Genomic DNA, 23,993 nt, shown 5'->3' with positions numbered 1-23,993 from the left:
AATACTCCCAGAAATTTCCCACTTCAGTGTTGTTTGTGTGCGTATTTGACATAAACTTAGACACCTCACCCTCCATTTTGACTCAGAGGCGAGCACGGCTATCGAGTTTACGGGAGTTTCTAAGACGAGCAATGTATAGTATCTGTTTTCCCTTCGCAAGGGAATAGACCACCTCTACGCTGTGGTTCCCCTACGTGTAAAGCCGTGGAGGGAGCCTGCTGTTCTTACGGTGGGAGGACCTCTGCTAACGCGGTCCACCCGCGTCTTCGATTTTGGCCTAAATGCCACGTGGCAGTGCTGCTTGCAGTTCTGCTTGGAGCAACAGGAAATGGAACGTGTGGTGAGGGTGACTGAGATTGAAAAAAGGGGCAGATCTCCGGAAAACTGTACCCGGTGGATATCCACAGGGCTGAATTTTCTCACATTCAAATTAGTGTTCTAAACATTTTTTGAACGTCTTCAAGACGGCCACAAACACGTCTTCAAGACTCGGGAAAGCGTCAACTTATCCGGGGATAGAAGACGTTATGTAGATCAGATTGAAGACGTCTCCTAGATGAAAATGTGGTTCTGGCTAGACCTTTCCTCGACGTTTACAAAACGTTTTGTGCTACTAGGGGAACGTTCGCAGGTAGACGCTGACGTCGAATGCAGACTCACAAGTTAAGTGCAAAGACGTTTGTCACCGTTGCAAACGTGATACGCCACGCTACACTTGTTGAACGAACTCCAACAATTTGTACGGTTCAGCCAGACATTCATATACAATCAGTACTCAGTGGGACGCCTACTATGGAAAGCCACAGTGACACATATGCTAAAGACTTTTCTGTGGATATCACCTATACCACCTACAAGAAATGGAGCTGCAGGCCACATATGTCACGTCCACATAGCTCCAGCGAACATCCAGTTAAAAGAAGAAGAATGGCAACCTATGCCAATGAGGCTGTCTGTTATCAGAAAAGAACTATAGAGCTCCTCGATCGGGAGCAGCGAGAGATGGCATTTCTGTATCAGATGGCATCATCGTGCAAAGGCCAACTCTGTCAAAACTAGTGACTATCAGAACCATCGAGCTTGACGACGTCAACAACATGCCGTTTTTGCGAAAAGTTATTTGCGAGACCGTCAACGCTACGAAGGCACATAGCAAACGCGCATAATATCAGCGCTGGTGTCCTTCTCCCTTTCAAATGCAACGACGGCACGTCTGAGTTCACAAGCTTTGAGACGCTGAGGAATCATGCTGTGGCGAAACACCAGTTTCAAGAATGTTTCATTTGAATGTGAACAAGGTAATAGTTATTAGGATGCCTACTGTGTGTGCAGCCTTCTGAAGTGGTTGAAGTATTTGAGGGAAGCAGGAATGCTTCAAAGTATATCTTTGGTAACGGTTTAGAAAATATATGAAAGAAAGAAAGATGAAATAAAATTCAGAAAACTCACTCATTCCTGTTTATTGTTGTATGTCCACCACCGGAGTCACATATTTCTGCTTGTTTTCATTTTTAAATGGTTATTTGACATATATGTCACGGCATCAAATGTCATATGTATTTTTAGGTGGAGACAGTAATATTGATATGTCATTGGATCATAATATGAGAACGCAATTATGTTGTTACTGGATGGATACGGTTTCTATATAACACCATATAGATGCACCTACTCGTATTACAGCCCATTCATCAACTTTACTTGACTTGATTTAAAAGCACACACACTATTCACAAACAAAGGCACGTAGCCCGTAATCGAAGCCCGAAACACTAACCGCAAACAAAGACAAACGCACGTGGTTTCGCTGACCGGCTGCTCTTGTTGCGGCAGTGCGCGTGCGCGGAAGTCACGCATCGTACCCAATCGGCACGAGGTGCATTCCTATTTCCTCCCGGCAAACGCTTGTGTCGCACGGTGCCTACGTGCCTGAGTCACACGGGGCGTTTATGTTCTCCCTACAGTCACTACATAACCTCAGTTTTCGGGTTTTATTTTTTTGTGAAAATCGGGGGGTGCCAAACAGATGCGTATACGAAGAGGGGAGTCAAGTCCTGTAGATCACATAAACAAAATACAGAAGCCGACACTGAAGATTTTTGTTTAAGTTTAATTTGTACAAGCTTTCGCGTGGAGGTCCACGCTTCCTCAGGTACAAAAAAAAAAAAAAGTTTGTACCTGAGGAAGCGTGGACCTCCACGCGAAAGCTTGTACAAATTAAACTTAAACAAAAATCTTCAGTGTCGGCTTCTGTATTTTGACCTGCCAAACAGGGTAAAATCGGGTGATATACTGAGAAGTGATGTATTTTCGGGTGAAAAAAAAAACTTTTATGTGTTGAAATTAATTAATTAATAATTGGGGGTATACGTCGCGAGACAACTGAGATCATGAGCAATGCCACAGCGGTCGGCCTGTGGAGTGTTGAAATTAATTGAAAGAATATTTATTAAGAGACTGGTAGATAATTCACTGTATAACCACTGTATCCATCGATGAGCATTGAGAGCATGCTCGCGCTCGCGTTGGTATGCCTCGTATATCGTTGGCTGTTGCTGCATCCTCTTTACTACTCCGCGTACTTTGCTGATACAAGATACTCCCTACAAGATTTGAAAGTTGGCTTCACCTAACACTTCCGTGTATTGCGGGCAAACCCACTTCAAGGAACGCCGAGCGTTGCTTAAAGGGACTATCGCATCCGGGAACGTATGTATGATACCGATAGGATAATGTTTGTCATCGTTTCAAAGTCAACTTTGCCAAATTTCTCTTCCGAAAACAGCTTACATATTAAGTAAACGAGTTTTAAAGGTCTGCAGCCAACACGATGATGACGTAAGCCAGGCACACGAATGGGAGGGCAGCGCAGGCAATTGTCTCCGAGATCGTCTGCTTGGCGTCCGCATCGCACTATACTATACTGAGTGAAAGTCCTCGGTAAATACGCCGACTTTCGCTTACCAGTGTGAGTGCAGACGTAACCATGTTACGTGAAACACGACGTTACGCTCCTGACTGTACGAACACGTTCGACACTAACCAGAAACAACATTCCGCGAGCCGGTAACAGAGAAGACGCCGTGCCCTAGCATTCCGCCTCGCTCGCCCGCCCGCCTGTCGGTCGGTTGCCAAGGCGGCCAAGGCTACCAAGGTCCCTCCGGCCGCTCCGTGATTGGTATTCTCCATGTCAAAGGGCGCGCAGTGATTGGCCTCGTCCGTGTGACGTTTCCAGAAAGGGAATCCCGGAATGCGTCGTCTGCTCTTGCGAAGTTTTATATCAAACTACACAGGAACAACGCTGCCAATTCGCGTCGGGTTTTCGGCATTATTATCAGTGATGAACGCGGAGTAAAACAGCACTGCAGTTTCAGAATCGACCGGGACGGATGCGATAGTCCCTTTAACTCTGTTTCTTCTCTGTTTAGCGTGATTCCTGATTCCTTTACTATTTTTGGTAACAGCACAATCGTATACGAAGAGGGGAGTCAAGTCCTGTAGATCACATAAACAAAATACAGAAACCGACACCGAAGATCTTCAGTGTCGGTTTCTGTATTTTGTTTATGGTAACAGCACAAGAAAGGGTCTCGCCGACGTCCACGGAAAGCACTAACAGTACAGAATCCAACACTGAAGTTTTCAACTTACTTATTGACACAAGCTTTCATGTAGCAGACTACATTTCTTCGGGTGTGAAAAACAGGGCATTTTTGGTACGAAACCAGGGTATTACTTTGGTTGGCGTTGCCATTCTGCAAGGCGGCTTCACCTCATTATTGAAACGGATTTTGAGGGACAAGGGACGCTGTCATGGCCCCATTAATTTAACTTATCACTAAACTAACCAAGTTGATGATGTCTTAGGTTAGGTTAGTGAAGTTAGGTTAGATTAATAGGACCATGGCCGCTTCAATAATGAAGTTGGGAGTGCGAGGCAAGCTGCCACAGCCGCACTAATCTAACCTAATATATCACTAAACAAAGTGTATGATGTCATGGGTTAAAGTTGGCTTTCCCGTAACACAAATAAATGAATCGAAAAGTTCCGCTAAATCTACAAACGTACATTTAAAGCAACCCTAAGCATTCGCTGAAGTGGGCTTGACCGCAATACACGGAAGTGTTAGGTGAAGCCAACTTTCAAATAGTGCGCCTACCAAAGGAACATTTTTCACGCTAGAAATCGGACCTGCATGCAAGCGTCTACAAAACCGACCTGTTTTGTTTACTTTACCAGCAAGACGCGGCGCGGTCGGGAGCAATTCGGGAGCCGTCGCGCGATTGCCGTAGTTTGCGCGTGTGCGGATCAAGTCCTTGGTTTGCACTTTCGGAAGCCCGGTTTACGGGTTTTATCGGGTTAAACCCGAACTATTTTGATGTAAATCGGGGGGTAAAAACGGGCTTTATCGGGTTTTACCCGAAAACCGAGGGCCCTATATATAAGCTGTAGTTCTCCCCTTCATCCTCTTCTCCGTCTCTTCTGCGCACTGGGGATTCCTCTATGGGGGATTCTTAGCTAGCTACGGAGAAATGTGGACATGCGCTCGTAGTTTTATAATGTAAATGTGTTTTACGCGTAGTACTGCAATGCATACGGGAATGTACTGTGTTGCTTGCACTTCGCCTGTCTGGACAACCATTGAATTTGATCGGATCTTCACAAATCCTGTATTTTATCTTTCGTCTTATTTGGAATTTCAGGATGCTTAGACTGGCTAAAACCTGTCAGGATTTGCGCTGTGCAGTGGCAGCTCAGAGAGAGAGGCGAAGTGGAGATAGTACGAAATCAAACGTATCTACAATCTCTGTTATCATCCCGGTTGTGCAAATGCTCCCGAATTTCAGCAGAGCAACATTTCGTTGTAATTGCATATTACAAAGCTAGAACGGCAACTTATGACATTTAAAAGCATGTGCGTGTGAACCGCTTAGGGGAGGACCTCAGGATGACTTCTCATGGCGTAGATAATTTCTAGTGGAAGGTGGACCCCAGCAGATAAGAAAACTAAAATACACATTTCACGACATGTGCACCGGCTACTGAAGGCTGAAACACACAAGTGAACTTCAATTTCAACAGAAAAGTACCCCCGTATTTTATTTCATAATTTTTACGCGTTCAGTTCCGATGTGCAGTCAGTATATCTATATTAGAGCACAGCACGGACCACATTTTTAGGCCCGGCTCAAGCCCGGCCTCCTTCTGATTTACCCGCCCGGGCCCAGCCCGACAGCTCTCTCTCTATATATATCTGTCCCAGCCCAAGCCTGAAAAATTTCTAGGTGTCTGTGTTGTCCTTGATTGCGGTCTGCTCGGCAAATGGCTGGTTGTTCTGGCCGGCCCCCATCGCTTTCTTGCAAATAAATGCTTGTGTCAAGGCCCCTTTAAAACAACGGTATGTTATTGATGTTTCATACAATATTGGTATGCAGGTACACCAACAGAAAGCAACTTCACTTTGTCCAACAGCTGTAGTGCAGTCATCACCATGCACTGAAATCCTTGAACTGCATCCCTGGCACCAACTTTTGCTTCTTGTTTACTGGTTCCCCAGCAGGCTTTTTCTTGCACAATGCTAGATCAATGTACTTTCCAATGCCAGAGTGGAACTCTTTCAGAGGTTGCTGAGGCTTCGCAACTGGTTCTTCCACAGGCTGCTGTTGCCTCTCTTTTTCCAGCTGCGTGTCCACCTCTTGAAATGGATCCACAAATACAAGCGTATCGCGAATGAAGACATCCTCGATGGGACGGTCCTTGTTGTCAGTCTCGATGGCTTCAATGGTTGTAAGCGCTTCCAGCCCTCCGACCAGCTTGCCAAAAATGGTGTGCTTGGAATCAAGATGACGGCAGGAGCGATAGGTGATGAAGAACTGTGACCCGTTGGTATTGGGCCCTTCATTTGCCATGCTGAGCACCCCTCTACCCTGATGCACCAAGTTTGGTTTAATTTCGTCCTTGAAAGGCTTTCCCCAAACAGACTCTCCTCCTTTTCCTGTCCCAGTAGGATCGCCACCCTGGAGGATGAAATTACGGATGGACCGATGGAACTTAGTTCCTTTGTAGTAGCCTTTCTGGCACAGGCGGATGAAGTTATCGCACGTCTTGGGCACAACATTACAGTACAACTCAAGATTGAGGTTACCGTGCGTGGTCACAAGCTGCACATAGCCTTTCTTCTTGACAAGAGCGTAACGAACAACATCTTCTGACAGGATAGCAGGCTCATGCGTCGTTTCAGGCATCATCACTGTCGAAGTCGATGCTGCAGCAACTGCACCTGTTGAATAATGTGCAGCATTTGTTTTGTCTGCATGTCTGACCAGCTGTTTTCCCTCTCTGACAGGTGCAGTGTACTCATTCTCAAGTGCGGACAGGGTAGCTTTGGTCTCTGTGCTAAGCACCCGTAAGGTGTACTTAGGATCCGACTTCATTCGCTCCTCTTCGGGATCTATCACTCTGAGATTGTTCTTCAGATGGTGAAACTTTGCCAGGTTGAACTTGTCCAGGTTGGCAGGGTCCTGTAGTGTGATGATGTCTGTTCTTGTGAAAGGTTCGTCATTGAGGAGATCTTTCCAGTTCTTTGCCCGTATGTTGAGCTGCTCCACTGCTTCGTAAGAAAACACATTGCCCGTCGTGCGAATGGCAACAATGTGACTGTTCTCGGTAAACACCTTGTACAAGACGGGGCAGTGATATTCTCCCTCGCTGTTGCGGGTCCAGTTAAGTCGAACGAGCGACTTTGCATCGAGTGGTTTTCCTGTCGCAGGATCCACTCCAAACTTTTTTAGGAACGGCACGATGTTTTCCAGGTCATAAATAGCGCCATCCAGGGTGCACAGGGGGTGCGTAAAAGGTTGCAAGGACAGGGCGCAATGATCGAAAGGTAACCGCTTAAATTCAGAATTTACGTCGACGCGCTTTTTCCGACCACCGTACAGGTCTGTCCACTCAGTGGTGGTCAGATACATTTTGTCTTTCTGATGCTGTCGCTTACCCATGATGGCTTTTGCACGTAATACACCACCCGAGGAAACAGTGAAAGAAAGTACGCTACCGTTTTGGGGACCAAGTTCCTCGTTTTAAACTTTCCGAAAAGCTCGAAAGGCACCGCGTAGTATAGTCGTATAGTAGTTCACGACTTCTCTAGTTCACACACTGAAGCGCAGCGCCCACAAGAGGATCTTGAGCAATGCCTCATGCATTATCCGAGCGGGAAATCCTTGGGGAAATCATACAACATAGGACAAGCCGCCATCCTGGCCCTGAGTCTGGGAGAGTGAGTCACATATTCAAGATAGGAGAAGGTCAAGATCGACCCTGGGAACGAGGCTACGTGCCGATTGCGTTGGCATATAGTGATCACTGGCTATTTTGTCCCCGTGCCGTTTGAGAAGCCTCGCTTGTTGTTGGATTTAAGTGAGCCCAGTTTTAATATTAAACAGGGTAAGTGTGTCACTTGTTCTTACCTCGTTCATCTCGTCAAGTAAGCTTCCTAAGCTTCTGGGGCAGCATTTTTGCCTATTCAGAGCAGTAGTTATTTCGCAGTTACCGATCTAAGTAGCCGTGGGTCGGCCTGCTCGTCTGTGCTCCAATCTTTCACATATTTATTTCTCGAATAAGGTCGATTAATTGCGTTTATTCTGTTCATCGGGTGCAAATGAACATCTGGGGAGGAATTCGTACCATTCCGAGCAGTAGTTATTTCTCAGTGACCGATCGAAGTAGCCGTGGGTCGGCGACCAGTCTGCTCGTCTGTGCTCCAATCTTTCACATATTTATTTCTCGAATAAGGTCGGTTAATTGCATTTATTCTGTTCATCGGGTCCAAAGGAACATCTGGGGAGGGATTTCTACCATTCCGAGCAGTAGTTATTTCGCAGTGATGATCGAAGTAGCCGTGGGTCCTCGACCAGTCTGCTCGTCTGTGCTCCAATCTTTCACATATTTATTTCTCGAATAAGGTCGATTAATTGCATTTATCCTGTTCATCGGGTCCAAAGGAACATCTGGGGAGGGATTTGTACCATTCCGAGCAGTAGTTATTTCGCAGTGATGAGCGAAGTAGCCGTGGGTCCTCTACCAGTCTGCTCGTCTGTGCTCCAATCTTTCACATATTTATTTCTCGAATAAGGTCGATTAATTGCATTTATCCTGTTCATCGGGTCCAAAGGAACATCTGGGGAGGGATTTGTACCATTCCGAGCAGTAGTTATTTCGCAGTGATGAGCGAAGTAGCCGTGGGTCCTCTACCAGTCTGCTCGTCTGTGCTCCAATCTTTCACATATTTATTTCTCGAATAAGGTCGATTAATTGCATTTATCCTGTTCATCGGGTCCAAAGGAACATCTGGGGAGGGATTTGTACCATTCCGAGCAGTAGTTATTTCGCAGTGATGAGCGAAGTAGCCGTGGGTCCTCTACCAGTCTGCTCGTCTGTGCTCCAATCTTTCACATATTTATTTCTCGAATAAGGTCGATTAATTGCATTTATCCTGTTCATCGGGTCCAAAGGAACATCTGGGGAGGGATTTGTACCATTCCGAGCAGTAGTTATTTCGCAGTGATGAGCGAAGTAGCCGTGGGTCCTCTACCAGTCTGCTCGTCTGTGCTCCAATCTTTCACATATTTATTTCTCGAATAAGGTCGATTAATTGCATTTATCCTGTTCATCGGGTCCAAAGGAACATCTGGGGAGGGATTTGTACCATTCCGAGCAGTAGTTATTTCGCAGTGATCCATCGAAGTAGCCGTGGGTCCTCTACCAGTCTGCTCGTCTGTGCTCCAATCTTTCACATATTTATTTCTCGAATAAGGTCGATTAATTGCATTTATCCTGTTCATCGGGTCCAAAGGAACATCTGGGGAGGGATTTGTACCATTCCGAGCAGTAGTTATTTCGCAGTGATGAGCGAAGTAGCCGTGGGTCCTCTACCAGTCTGCTCGTCTGTGCTCCAATCTTTCACATATTTATTTCTCGAATAAGGTCGATTAATTGCATTTATCCTGTTCATCGGGTCCAAAGGAACATCTGGGGAGGGATTTGTACCATTCCGAGCAGTAGTTATTTCGCAGTGATGAGCGAAGTAGCCGTGGGTCCTCTACCAGTCTGCTCGTCTGTGCTCCAATCTTTCACATATTTATTTCTCGAATAAGGTCGATTAATTGCATTTATCCTGTTCATCGGGTCCAAAGGAACATCTGGGGAGGGATTTGTACCATTCCGAGCAGTAGTTATTTCGCAGTGATGAGCGAAGTAGCCGTGGGTCCTCTACCAGTCTGCTCGTCTGTGCTCCAATCTTTCACATATTTATTTCTCGAATAAGGTCGATTAATTGCATTTATCCTGTTCATCGGGTCCAAAGGAACATCTGGGGAGGGATTTGTACCATTCCGAGCAGTAGTTATTTCGCAGTGATCCATCGAAGTAGCCGTGGGTCCTCTACCAGTCTGCTCGTCTGTGCTCCAATCTTTCACATATTTATTTCTCGAATAAGGTCGATTAATTGCATTTATCCTGTTCATCGGGTCCAAAGGAACATCTGGGGAGGGATTTGTACCATTCCGAGCAGTAGTTATTTCGCAGTGATCGATCGAAGTAGCCGTGGGTCCTCGACCAGTCTGCTCGTCTGTGCTCCAATCTTTCACATATTTATTTCTCGAATAAGGTCGATTAATTGCATTTATCCTGTTCATCGGGCCCAAAGGAACATCTGGGGAGGGATTTGTACCATTCCGAGCAGTAGTTATTTCGCAGTGATGATCGAAGTAGCCGTGGGTCCTCGACCAGTCTGCTCGTCTGTGCTCCAATCTTTCACATATTTATTTCTCGAATAAGGTCGATTAATTGCATTTATCCTGTTCATCGGGCCCAAAGGAACATCTGGGGAGGGATTTGTACCATTCCGAGCAGTAGTTATTTCGCAGTGATGATCGAAGTAGCCCTGGGTCCTCGACCAGTCTGCTCGTCTGTGCTCCAATCTTTCACATATTTATTTCTCGAATAAGGTCGATTAATTGCATTTATCCTGTTCATCGGGTCCAAAGGAACATCTGGGGAGGGATTTGTACCATTCCGAGCAGTAGTTATTTCGCAGTGATCGATCGAAGTAGCCGTGGGTCCTCGACCAGTCTGCTCGTCTGTGCTCCAATCTTTCACATATTAATTTCTCGAATAAGGTCGATTAATTGCATTTATCCTGTTCATCGGGCCCAAAGGAACATCTGGGGAGGGATTTGTACCATTCCGAGCAGTAGTTATTTCGCAGTGATCGATCGAAGTAGCCGTGGGTCCTCGACCAGTCTGCTCGTCTGTGCTCCAATCTTTCACATATTTATTTCTCGAATAAGGTCGATTAATTGCATTTATCCTGTTCATCGGGCCCAAAGGAACATCTGGGGAGGGATTTGTACCATTCCGAGCAGTAGTTATTTCGCAGTGATGATCGAAGTAGCCGTGGGTCCTCGACCAGTCTGCTCGTCTGTGCTCCAATCTTTCACATATTTATTTCTCGAATAAGGTCGATTAATTGCATTTATCCTGTTCATCGGGCCCAAAGGAACATCTGGGGAGGGATTTGTACCATTCCGAGCAGTAGTTATTTCGCAGTGATGATCGAAGTAGCCGTGGGTCCTCGACCAGTCTGCTCGTCTGTGCTCCAATCTTTCACATATTTATTTCTCGAATAAGGTCGATTAATTGCATTTATCCTGTTCATCGGGTCCAAAGGAACATCTGGGGAGGGATTTGTACCATTCCGAGCAGTAGTTATTTCGCAGTGATGATCGAAGTAGCCGTGGGTCCTCGACCAGTCTGCTCGTCTGTGCTCCAATCTTTCACATATTTATTTCTCGAATAAGGTCGATTAATTGCATTTATCCTGTTCATCGGGCCCAAAGGAACATCTGGGGAGGGATTTGTACCATTCCGAGCAGTAGTTATTTCGCAGTGATGATCGAAGTAGCCGTGGGTCCTCGACCAGTCTGCTCGTCTGTGCTCCAATCTTTCACATATTTATTTCTCGAATAAGGTCGATTAATTGCATTTATCCTGTTCATCGGGCCCAAAGGAACATCTGGGGAGGGATTTGTACCATTCCGAGCAGTAGTTATTTCGCAGTGATGATCGAAGTAGCCGTGGGTCCTCGACCAGTCTGCTCGTCTGTGCTCCAATCTTTCACATATTTATTTCTCGAATAAGGTCGATTAATTGCATTTATCCTGTTCATCGGGTCCAAAGGAACATCTGGGGAGGGATTTGTACCATTCCGAGCAGTAGTTATTTCGCAGTGATCGATCGAAGTAGCCGTGGGTCCTCGACCAGTCTGCTCGTCTGTGCTCCAATCTTTCACATATTTATTTCTCGAATAAGGTCGATTAATTGCATTTATCCTGTTCATCGGGCCCAAAGGAACATCTGGGGAGGGATTTGTACCATTCCGAGCAGTAGTTATTTCGCAGTGATGATCGAAGTAGCCGTGGGTCCTCGACCAGTCTGCTCGTCTGTGCTCCAATCTTTCACATATTTATTTCTCGAATAAGGTCGATTAATTGCATTTATCCTGTTCATCGGGTCCAAAGGAACATCTGGGGAGGGATTTGTACCATTCCGAGCAGTAGTTATTTCGCAGTGATCGATCGAAGTAGCCGTGGGTCCTCGACCAGTCTGCTCGTCTGTGCTCCAATCTTTCACATATTTATTTCTCGAATAAGGTCGATTAATTGCATTTATCCTGTTCATCGGGTCCAAAGGAACATCTGGGGAGGGATTCGTACCATTCCGAGCACTACTTACTTCGTCGGGGGGCTCACTACACTATATATTTATGTTTGGTATTTATCTTATGTTCTTTTGCAGGACCTACAATTAAGTTATGCATGACTTACAACTGACCTTTCATGGCATCCCATATTGTAAACACAACTGTCATCTGGATGGAGTCAAGAACCCTTATTGAGCTTTTTAACAGGTGCGCATCTTCCAATCTTTTGCCTTGCATCTTCCATCCTTTGGCATTACTTAAGATTTTCCCGGAATAAATGCATGTACATAAGCACATCTACTCTGTGTAAGAATGGCTTTTTCAACACTAAAAACAAGTATGCTTCATGTTACAAGCGATTTATTTGCAGTGGCTCCCTGCCTGTGTTCCAAGCATACTCAAGACACATCTTACATTCAGACGAAATGCTTTTTTCACTCAATGTGAGCATGGAAAAACTAAGCTACACCTGCTGTGTTTTCTTCTTGTTGATATTGCAGAGCTTAAAAACGAAGCACGCGTAATTTGGCTTCCTCTTTCTATGTGCATTTCACGCCATACATCTTTCAAGGTATCCTTAGTTGTCACCACACTGACATTTGCTAAAATATCCCGTCTTGTTATTTCAACTTCATCATCCACAGGTGAAATTGCAACATAAGGCAACCTATTACTCCTCTCTGAGACCTTTTCTCCCCAATAACCTCCTTTTTGAGCAAAATAAGTTATGGCATCTGATTTCCCTTTGCCTCCTGATATGCTTAGCACAAATTTGGCACCTGTGGTGCTAATACTTACTCCTCTGTCAAGATAAGGCGAGCCTTCTACTTGTCTCTGAGACCAGTTCCGTCCCCCTTTCCAAATCATTTCTCTTCCTTGACTTGCTTTAGAGCCAAATTACATGTGGCATCTTATTTGCCTTTTGTCACCTGATATTAAAGGAGGGTCAGACCTCGTCAGGCTGCAGTTCTTGCTGCTTTTTGTCTGTATCCCCTCACCAAGTGTCATTGGTGAAATAAATTATTATTATTGTTATATGCTGATCGAAATTTAGCTTCAGTCACTCATGTTTACCCATCTGACAACAGAAGGCTTGCTCACCTATACCCGTTTCGGAGGCCTGTTCTGTCCCCTTCGCCAAATTTTTTTATCTTAAATAACATGGTTCCTGAAAACTTGCATAATTGCTTTGAGTAAGACTGATGATTCCAAACAATTCTGTACATGACACACTTGATCGTAGTTACTAATTGCATGGGCATTATGGAAAAATCAGAGCCCATGTACAAATCTTTCATTCACCATATACGCTACCCCAGCACGCATAGCATTGCAGTCTTACCAAGGTACGATCCACCCAATTAATGGATGTTGCCCCCCTGATCCACCCTGTACGTGTGCATCATATCTTAGCCATTAATTGATCCTCTCGAAATTTTCTACACTAACGTTTCAGAAAAACTGAGTCAGGTAAAGTACATTTTTGGCAATTTTGGTTTTTCGTGTCTCGTAAAGTGAACTGACATGGAACGGATACCCATGTGCAATGCTTAAAATGCTTTGTATATGGAATCCCTCTTTTTTTCTCTCTCTGCACGCTGTCCAGAGATAGATAAGTGATTCAGACCATGTTCTGAGTGGTGCTTGAAACAGCCTCCAATCTATTTTTTCTCCATTAATAGTATCCTCTTCCTCGAACGCTTCTAGCCTCTTTTTTTCTGAAGAAAAGACAAAAAAGAATACTTATTGCTGCTTGCAATACTTGCCAAGAAGTTTAACTGAAAGCGATCACTCTCCACACGTGTAATTATTTTGATCCTTTTGCCAGGGTACTCTCCATTGATTTTTACTTATTTATTTATTTAACATATATACCTACCTGTGCCGAGGGGTCAATAGCAAATTCTAGTGGAGACACTTGCGGCATGGGAAAAAGAAACAGAAATGATAATAGAACATCGAATTATTAGGGTACAAACAGAGCTACCCAAAGGCCCAAATATATACAAATATGTAGAAGTTCTAATTACATATATTCACGTAACTTTTTACACAGACAATCGGCACCTCTTATTCCTGTGAGCAATATATTCCAAATTTTGAGACAGAGACAGCAGGTAAACATGTACCATACACACTGTTCAGGTCATGCAGCATAAAGTCATTGCAGGTAACACTTCTGTTGTTCTGCTGGCATTGCTGAAGCAGAGAACAGTTCAAAGAATGATTGCTAGTTACAACTGAACAGATCAACTGTACCTGTTGCTCATGTACAAGATGAGGAAAAGTCTACCTTCATCAAGAATACTGGGGACGCTTGACATCGGAGATATTTATGACAACAAAAGCTCTGATTGTTTGCTCTTACTTTTGCTCAGCACATTACAGCACAGTCCGTGGTATTTAACAATAACTAGACAGTAACTTTTCTTTTTTGCTTCTTACTTTCATATGCAATCACACGTGAAATGAATCTGCTCATAATGTGCCTAGCTGTTCGAAGGCATTTTGTTTTTCGTCAAGTAAGGATTTCAGACTGATGACCTAATTAAAAGTAGTCGGGTCAAGGGCAAAATAGACGATCGTTCCAGTGAACACTGCATGTGCCCAATAATGACCGACATGCATGGCCATTTTATGTATGTGAAACTCACGTAAAAATATTTCTATTACTTGCAGGTCTTCTCTGAAAAGCAGTCCTTCCGATGCTCGAAACCTGTTTTCTTTGTTGCTCCAAGCCTTCACTGTCCTCGTGGTTGGTCTCTATGATGGAGACCAAGTGTGCTGATCTTTGATTTGATGAAGTCTTCACCTCTGCAGAAGCAATCTGCTACCAAAGTCTTTCTCTCACTTAACAGGTAAAAGTTCATATATTGATCGTGCACACAACGAATGAAAATTTCTTAGGCTCAGAAATTCCTTCTAACATTCATTGTATAGATGTATCTGATGAAGGTTTTTGCATATTTGGCCTCCTTGAATACTGAATGTGAGTAGTGCACCAACAACATTTTCATGAAGCCCTACGCAGTCTTTGAAATTACAGTTACGATTTTCCGTAGAGGACAACCGCAAGCAGGGTCCTCGATCATAGTAACACATTTTCTATGCCATAGCTGCTGACACTATCACACACAGTATACTTTTCTCCATCTACTGTGCTTGTCTGTGATTTGCACACCAGGCAAGGAGTGCATGAGAGTCTAATGTGAATTATTCATACTGTGCGGCACAAAAAACTAGACTTTTTTTAGCAGGCTGGCATATGTCACCCATTTTTGTGTGTCATCATATCCTCTCTGTGACACAGTAGGACACGTGTAGCTCATTGCTTCGTGGTCATACATTTCACTGAGCCTAAGACGAAAACATTCAATCACAGTATCATACAACCAGACCTTACAAAACAGTTCCAAAATTCATTTCGGGACTCTTCCTTTTTTATTTTTCAGAAATTTCTGTATTTAGGGACTTCGACTCAAATGTGAGTGTCATTTTTGGAAAATGTAGAATAGCATATCCTTTGGATTCGTTGTGTAGTCCACATGTTGATACTAAAGGATATGTTGATATGTGTCTTGCCTTCTTTCTCCCATTGCCAATCCTGTATCAGTTAAGTTCCTGCTTTCTTTTGTTTGTTCTTTGAGACCACTGCTATACTCAAGACACTCAGCAGGATTATCACTGTGTTTCACATTCATGGTAACATGCTTGCTTTTCCTAATGTTAGCAGTTAGGAGACCACCTACCGGATGTATCTGCATCAGTATATCAAGTGTGCCTGATCATCGTCACTGAGGAGTCATGCCAAGTAGGCATAATGCTTTTGCCTTGACCCTTTTGCAAGAGCCTGTCATCAATCTGCTGCATAGCTTCCTCAGACGGTCAATATGAGTATCCAGAAATAATTAATTCCAAAAACCTGATATGTAAATGTGTTTCCAGGCGATCTGAACACAAGCACCACTTCACTAGAGAGAACTGATGTTCTGAGGCTGGAACAACATAGAAGGGACAATCACATACAAGGCTTCAAGTTGCCTAAGAAATTAACCATGAAAGATGGAAGTCACTGAAAAGGTTAGCCAGCTGTAGGACTCGAACCCACATCTTCTGGATTACCGATTACCAATCCAGAAGATGTGGGTTCGAGTCCTACAGCCTGCTAACGTTTTCAGTGACTTCCATCTTTCATGCAGCATTTTTACCACTTTCCCTTGTTGCTTTTTTGTAAAAGCTTACCACAGTGTACCGAGCTCCTGAACCTTACAAGTGTTCTAGGCCCATAATGGCGTGTGCCATTCTTTATATGTGAAAACCTCAGCTCAGCCAACAAAGTCATCCTAAGGGAGGCCGGAATATATGCAAAGCAACACAATTTTGCATTTGTATGAGTTTGCTATGCCCCATATTTCTGAGACAGAGTGAACGAGATAAGGTGCATCGTATCATGCACAGACGTGACCTCTCACTGCTGTAGGTCGGCCCACTCTGATGTTCATGTTCATGTTCTGCATCATTATATGCCTTGTCAAAAATCAGGTTCCTTCCTGTTCCAATGATGTTGAAAGTCTACTACACCTTAGTTCACTCGCACCTTAATTGTGCAGCTGAAGTGTACGGTCTTTGTTACTGATTCCAAAGCTAGTACTACGAACAATACTTAGAATTCCAGCAGCTAATTCCATCATTTTTCCTTTCTCGTTCCTATTAGTTACAAAATACAAAGTTTAATCTGCACTGCTGACATGCCGCATATTGTAACCGTCACTAATATTGTTTTCCCATATCTGCTACGACGGGATTTCTCTACTTTCGTCTATCCCCACCACACGTAAGATATGGAACACACTCACTGTATTACACTGACCCAGACTTATGGAATAAATTGCCATTTCATATACACCAGATCAATAACTATATATTTTCTGTTCAAGAGGAAAGTTAGTGTATTTCCTTGCGTGCATGTACAACCCTGTTGTATGATTGTCTTTGAGTTCACCGATTACTTTTTGCATTTTTTGCTTGGTTTGAAATGTGTTTTGCGTACCAAAGATAAGCTAAATTTTGTAATATTACAGCATGTATCGGTCGATAATAGTAGTCTTGATCTTTCTCTTGTTTTATATCCAGGAGTTTTTTAATTTACTCGAGATGCCAAATGTTGCCTCACAAGATTATATTCGTCTACCTATACATGATGTGTTGTTACCTATGGGAGTGCGTAACAGGCTTGTCCTAGCAGTCCCATAGGTAACAACACATAATGTACAGGCAGACAAATAAACTATCAATATCTATCTATCTTTTGGAGACCTCACACTCATTTCCCTTTGAGTCTCGGACTCTTTTGGCTCCAGTGCTTCAGCATTTGGCTTAGCTTAGCTCCACTTATGTTTATGATTACTTTTGAATGCCACCTGCTTTTCCATCTTTTTTTGCAGCCGGAAGCGAACGACTCTCTTCACATTGTGTATCTCATTCCGAGCCCTTCCCATTACCAACGCCTTCAACTTTGCTAGCAGGGTATCTATGGCCACAGCAATCTTTTACCCCCAATATCTCAAACGACTGCTATGGCCATGTACAATCCAACTTTTCTAATTTGTCCCTCACACTCAACCGCCACTCAGAAGAAAGGCGGATGGAGGATGGGAGATGGTGCATTTGTAAATTGCTGTAAATAAACAAGTGATTGAAACGTATGAGTTATTTTGCTCTTACGAGACATGATAGGGACTGCAAAGATCAGACAGTATTAGTCACGCAGAAGTTTGTTTGTTTGTTGCTCCAGCCAGCGATGTCCACCCGCAGCCCAGTATCACTAGGATCACCACTCCTTTCGTCTGTAAATACCAAGGTAAATACGAAATAGCCTGGAGGGACAGAGATTCTCTCTGCTGGTGATAAAAAGCTTGCCTGTGTACCAGCGAAAGTTTGTTTGTTTTGTCTTTGTAGTAGGTACCCCATTTGTGAGAGCCCAAAAAGCAACAACCTTTCGTTTATTCATTTATTTATTCAGTGATACTGTTGACCTGCCATTACACGAGTGAAAAAATAAAAAACACAACACACGCAATTGAACACACTTGACACAGGACAACATAAGAACTGTTCTAGCAACAACACAATGTTTCGCATGGTACGTTCTAGCAGTCATGTAAACGGCTTGGTTAGAAAAAAATGATTGTTGAAAAGAGAAGAAATAAGAGGGCAAAAGTTTTCAGTGTTCCTTATCAGTACAGAAGTAGCATACCGCTCCCTGAGATATGAAGTACAAAAAAGCTTTCCGTCACACCATAGTACTACCACTAAAAAAAAACACAAAGTGACCACAGGTCCTATTTTTATACATGCACTTTTGCACTTGTCATTGGCAGGCAGACATGTACAAGATACCTCAAAAAGTATTTAAAATAAGATAGTAAGTACTGACGAAAAATTGTAATTAAGATAGAGTATAAATACTTGAAAATGAAAGTAATTAAGTTAAAGTAGCAAATACTTCCGAAAGTATTTAAGATACACTTAAGATACTTTGGTAGGCGTCGTAGAAAAGTACGTGAGTAGACACGTTTGAGTTTGAAACACGTTGAGTTTGATGTCTTCCTGGTCGAAAGCATGTTCTTGTTGTAAGCAAAGCTTGCATTTGACTGAAATATTATTATCGGTTTCCGAAACATATTCGAAAATCGTCCGAAGGTTTGGCAATGAGAGTGAACGCGCCTCTTTCGTTGGCTTCATTCTGCGAACTGACAACGCAGGATGACTTTTTTATGTCCATAAATACCAGGGCTTGCGGTGGTCACTGACCGATCTGTCATACACACAACCTACTACATACAAACATTACATTATATACCTTACAAATTGAAAAAGTATAGAAGCTTGTCAAGCAGGGGTGTCCTAGAAGGCTAGCAGAGTCAGAGGGGATATTTTGCAGAACTCTGCTGCAGCTACAGGGCACTCATTATAAAACCCTTGCTCTTCGAATTCTTATCTTCCAGAAAAAAAGAAAACATTCAGGTCAACGTACGGGGTCGGAATGGAAATTCCCGCAGAGCGAGCATGCCAATGAAAAGAAAAAGAGAGAAAATGGAAAACTGAGAGGCGATCCAAAAAGTATAGTTAGAGTATATCGAGTAGAAGGTGCCACAAAATGTATTTGAGATAGAGTACATCTCCCCCGAAAAAGTATTGAGTAAGATACCAAGATACCACAAATAGTATTCAAAATACAGGGCCTTAAATACAATATACTCTATAAATACGCGTCGATATTCCCGGTTGCGAAATCCCCGGCCTCCAAATTCACGTTCTCGGCACAATTGGAAAATGCTCGATTGCTTCGTAAGACGATGTGCCGTGTTTAAGCACGGCATAATTCCACTCAAATTCACGGGTTTCTGCATGGTGTCTGTCCAAATCGTTTTAGCGAACGGAAGCCACATTTTAACGGCAGTTTGGCTTATCAGGGCGCACACGGCGAAACAGCACGTTGATTAGTTTATGATTAGGTTAGTCCAAGTTCGGTGTTGGCAGTTTCCCGCGGGCGACTGTGCAATTTATAGTCAGGTGTAACATTTGTTTGCAGTTATTTTTATTTTTATTTTTTTTTGCAACTGTGATTTCTATCAAAACCCGTGAATTTAAATGAATTTAGGCGATAGTGATGCATATCACCCTGCGAAACTTTTTTAAGCTTCACCACGACCAGCCGCGACAAAAATATGTAAACCGAAACCAATTAATGATTGCAACAAATGACCTACTCAGATTTTTCTGTAGAAGGTGTACACTGAAGATCTCAAAAGAGGTAGTACCCATTTTAATGCCGACGGCACCCTGCTTTAGAAGTTATATGCTTTTCACGAAACTCATTTGAATTTTTATTTAAATAATGAGCGCCTCCCGCTCATTCACACGGTGCGCAGCTTGTAAGGTGGCACCGTACGGACACAGAAAGTTCCGCGATTAGTGCATCCGTTCGCCACTTATTTAATTTAACTGAACGCGGGGATCTAACTGAAGTGATAAAAAATTCGAACTGGCGACGTACTCGCAGGTGGATTGTGGGGCTTCCGGCAATACCTCCTGGAAACTTTGTAACTTTGAAAATATCCAAGCGAACCTCACTTTTTTTTACAGAAATATGAAGTCCTCCACAGGCAACCGCAGACCACAGACGAAAACTTGTATCGCAACAGTACCGCACTAAAAATGACGATTTAGCCCCGACTGCTTGATTTTCGCAAAGAAGCGTGCGCGAAATGTGCGTCAAGAGGAGGTTTTGCCTTCTTCGTGATAATGCAGGGGAATGTGGTGGCCAACACTTCCTTCTCTCTCCGCACCTCCCGGGCGCTTTCCTTTTTGACAATCAAGTACGCGGGGCCAAATCATAATTCTTACTAATTTTTTTCGACTATTTCTGATGCTATACTGTGAATAGTTTTTGTTGGTGGGCCTGTGGTTATCCGTGATTGACTTCATATTTCTGGCAATTTTCAAAGTTTAATAAAAAAAATTAATTGTTTACAAATTGTCCAAAGCCTTGCTAAACTTTTTAACTTTGAAAATATCCAAGCGAACCTAACTTTTTTTACAGAAATATGAAGTCCTCCACAGGCAACCGCAGACCACAGACGAAGACTTGTATCGCAACAGTACCGCACTAAAAATGACGATTTAGCCCCGACTGCTTGATTTTCGCAAAGAAGCGTGCGCGAAATGTGCGTCTAGAGGAGGAAGTGTCTCACGTTTTGTTTTGCCTTCTTTGTGATAAGAGGTTGTCACCAGCATCAAGATCAAAGTAGGGGAAGGTGGTGGCAACACTTCCTTCTCTCTCCGCACCTCCCGTGCGCTTTTCTTTTTGACAATCAAGCAGGCGGGGCTAAATCATAATTCTTACTAATTTTTTTCGACTATTTCTGATGCTATACTGTGAATAGTTTTTGTTGGTGGGCCTGTGGTTATCCGTGATTGATTTCATATTTCTGGCAATTTTCAAAGTTTAATAAAAAAATTAATTGTTTACAAATTGTCCAAAGCCTTGCTAAATGTCAGCAAAAGTTTCCAGAAGGTAATTGCCGGAAGTACCACAATTTTTCCGGCGAGCACGTCGCCACAGTTACATTTTTTTGCCCTGTATATAACCGGAAAAACAAAAAATAAGTGATAATTAAATGTTGCGTAGATACATTAAAGGAGCTAGGAAAGCACTTTAATCACTAGCATTTTTTTTTAACCAAGCGGTTAGTAAGCTTATTAAAATGCACCATGCGAAGTAATACTATCAACAGGTGCATAAATATCGCAGAATTCGATTTTGAAAATCGCGACCATGCGCAACGACGGCAATACCCGGAACGAGCCGTCGAGCCGCTTGCGTCATTTTGACGTCAGAAAAGTGGAGCCCCTGATTGGTTTCGAAGAACGTCGTCTGCTATTTTTCACTCAGAACCCCGCTGCAACGGTGGAAGAGGTTACTTTTCCTTTTTCTTTTGTTTATCAGATACAGTAAACGAAGATTGGTCTACAGATAGGGTTGCCACCAGGCCGGTATTATACCGGCACGGCCGGTTATTTGCTCTCTTTGTCGGTTGCCGGTAGGAAGGTGATACCAGCAGCCTTTTGCCGGTATTTGTGACACAACACCTTTCATAGGGGCTTTTACGGGGTTTTCCTTTCAACATTCCGCTGCAGCTTGAATAAATCTGGAGCACAGACCCAACTCCGTAGTCACCAGTCGTTTTCTTAGTTATTCATTATTATTATCATTGTTGTCTTGAGCCAGTACGCTCGTTCTTTCTCTCTCTCTGTATACTGTCCACCCCTCACTTACTTTCCCTTTCCCGCGTACATTTCCTCATTTCCCTCTATTCCACCTCCTCTCCCTCAGCCGGTATTTTTCACTACGAAAGGTGGCAATTACCCTATCTACAGACATTGTTCAAGGTTAGGCCGTGAGATTGTAGAGGCTAGAGGCCTCCTCATTGAACTCCCCGAACGGAAGTCAACCAAAAAGCGGTCAACCCCTCCCCACTTGACCTTGCTTTCCCTAAGGCGACCTTCCGGTGGATTATGAAAATAAACTTCATGTCATCATGTGCCAGTTGAACGCTGTTCTGTCCCTGTTTGTGTTTTGTATGCTGTTCGTTATCGTGGTGACTGTTTCTTGTTGTGTTGTTGGTGGCAATACGTATAAACACAGTGCAGCACTAAGCGCTGCTTCAGTTTGTTTTGTCACCATATATATATAGTGCATCAGTTTTATCCACCATATAGTGACCGACAACACCGGTTAAGTTTGCGTCAGACGACATATCAGCGTGCAAGCAACACGTGACTAGCGTGGAAAACTGCCAACGGCAAACTGTAACCCCAGGTCCCCAGCCATAATATTGCATGCACACAACTAACCAACCAACATGCCGCCCTGCTAAGCCAAATTGCTTCTAAATGTGTCTTTCGTTCGCTAAGACGATTTGGACACATATAGAAAATTCCTGAATTTGAGTGGTTAAATAGTGATGTTATATGTTCTTAGTCGCGGCATATCATTTTACAAAGCAGCATTTCCCCTTTTCCTTATTTCCAGAACATGAATTTCGAGAACAGGGGTTTCACCTTATACATCCATTGACAGGGAGAAAGCAGAGGGAAAGAAAACGGAAAGAAAGAAAAGAAACCAAGTCAGCACTGCCACTGACCCGCATAGAAGCGCGGTCGCCGCTTTCAACTTTTATTACGTCACCAATTACGCTTTTTTTTTTTTTTTCATTCTCCTCCTGGTTTGACACGCGGAGGAGCGAGTCGAGTGGGAACACGCGTGGCGGTGTTCAAGTGTCATTTTTTTTGCACGAAAAACATCGTGCACAGAGAAAATTTTCGTGTTAATCATCAAGTAAGGCTCAGGTTCGCCTGATCCCTTTTGCATCAGGGCAGGCACCACAAGGGACCTGCTTCCACAACGCGTTCGGAACGGTAAATTTTAGAGATGGCTTTCAGACCTCCTTTAAGGTAATTGGTGTAATAGGAACCAGGACTGATGTTGAAGGCTTGGTGCTGGAGGGATTTGGGAAAGGATTCCCTATTTTTGAGCTTCTTGTCATTTTCGAACCTTCTATTCTAAGATGATACTTACAAATCATGCTTCGGAAAGGTCGAAATGAATAGCAATTCGGCCGGGATTGGACGTTGTCGCGGATGTCGAATTTATAGCCATATAATCTCTCTCTCATTAGCTCGAAGTTTCGCCAATGTATTGCAAAACAGGTGATCAGGTAAGAGACACTGACTGAATTATCATGGACGGACTGGCGAATTTTCAGTACGAAATTAGATGTGGTGCTGTGCGCGACAGGTGTAGGAAAAAAATGGTTCCGCGTGAGTATATTATTCCTGCCCATACAACAAGAAATTATTTGTTCTAAAACCCGTGCGCGACAGCTTACATGTCATTGTGAACGCACATGTTTCACAGCGCGCTCCATTGCAAGGATATTCATATGTTGGCTGTGGTGTTGCAAAGTGCTTTGCGATATATGTCGTTGCAAAAATTACACTATCTTTATCCAGCTTTGGTCTAGAAGAGAACATGATGAAAGAATTATGAATGAGTTCCGAGCGATAATTTCTCTGTAGAAAATCAGGACATTTGCTGGCCATGTTTATTAAACTTATTTTCTGCTGAACAAATTCTTTTAATGCTTTGCTTAACGGATATTTCCTTTCTGGTGAGTGGGGTTCGGGCTAGCAGCAACCCATGGAGGCTCCCTAGTTCGGGCTTAGTTCGAGCGCCGCTCTTTTGCACAGCTCTAGCTCATTGGTCCTCTTGCAACAGCGAATGATATCCCGTTCGCTCCGCCCATTCGTCCGAAAGACACTTTCACTTCGTCTATGAGTACGGTTCGCATCAGCCACGGCAGGTGAACATGATGGAAAGTATTTGTTCTGAGGCTGGACCATTAGAATGGTCCAGCCTCAGAACAAATACTTTAATGGGACAAATACAATAGCGTAGCCAGAAATATATTTCGGGAGAGGTTCGGTGAGAACATTACATATAGGGAGGAGGATTTATTCACTCTCGTTTCCCTCTCCGAAATGCACTACCAAAGGTACGGTTTCGGGAGGGGTTTGAACCCCCCAACCCCTTTCTGGCTAGGCCACTGGACAAACACAACAACAAGCCTCAAGGTGCCTGGGGGACCAGTCACCTTAGGCTTGTGT

The 23,993-nt window shown here is 43.6% G+C and overlaps 1 protein-coding gene and 1 long non-coding RNA gene across 3 annotated transcripts; one reads left to right on the top strand and one right to left on the bottom strand.

Annotated features, from left to right (window-relative positions):
• Nucleotides 1–5,064: 5,064 nt before the first annotated feature.
• Nucleotides 5,065–7,298, bottom strand: LOC135396428 (RING-type E3 ubiquitin-protein ligase PPIL2-like). Its single transcript, XM_064627391.1, has one exon. The coding sequence runs from the start codon at nt 7,000–7,002 to the stop codon at nt 5,488–5,490; it is 1,515 nt and encodes a 504-aa protein (XP_064483461.1). The 5' UTR covers nt 7,003–7,298; the 3' UTR covers nt 5,065–5,487.
• Nucleotides 7,299–7,345: 47 nt separating this feature from the next.
• LOC135396430 (uncharacterized) lies at nt 7,346–17,467 on the top strand. Of its 2 annotated transcripts, XR_010423383.1 has the most exons (4): nt 7,346–7,447; nt 11,858–11,969; nt 14,442–14,620; nt 15,215–17,467. It is a non-coding gene; the product is annotated as an uncharacterized LOC135396430 (long non-coding RNA). The 2 variants fall into 2 exon arrangements; XR_010423384.1 differs by lacking the exons at nt 7,346–7,447; nt 11,858–11,969 and adding an exon at nt 11,990–12,205.
• The last annotated feature ends 6,526 nt before the right edge of the window (nt 17,468–23,993 follow it).

This window comes from Ornithodoros turicata, chromosome 6 (assembly GCF_037126465.1).
Source record: "Ornithodoros turicata isolate Travis chromosome 6, ASM3712646v1, whole genome shotgun sequence".
Lineage (NCBI taxonomy): Eukaryota > Metazoa > Arthropoda > Arachnida > Ixodida > Argasidae > Ornithodoros > Ornithodoros turicata.
The sequence above is the reverse complement of the archived record's forward strand: the minus strand, read 5'-3'. Positions and strand labels throughout refer to the sequence as shown.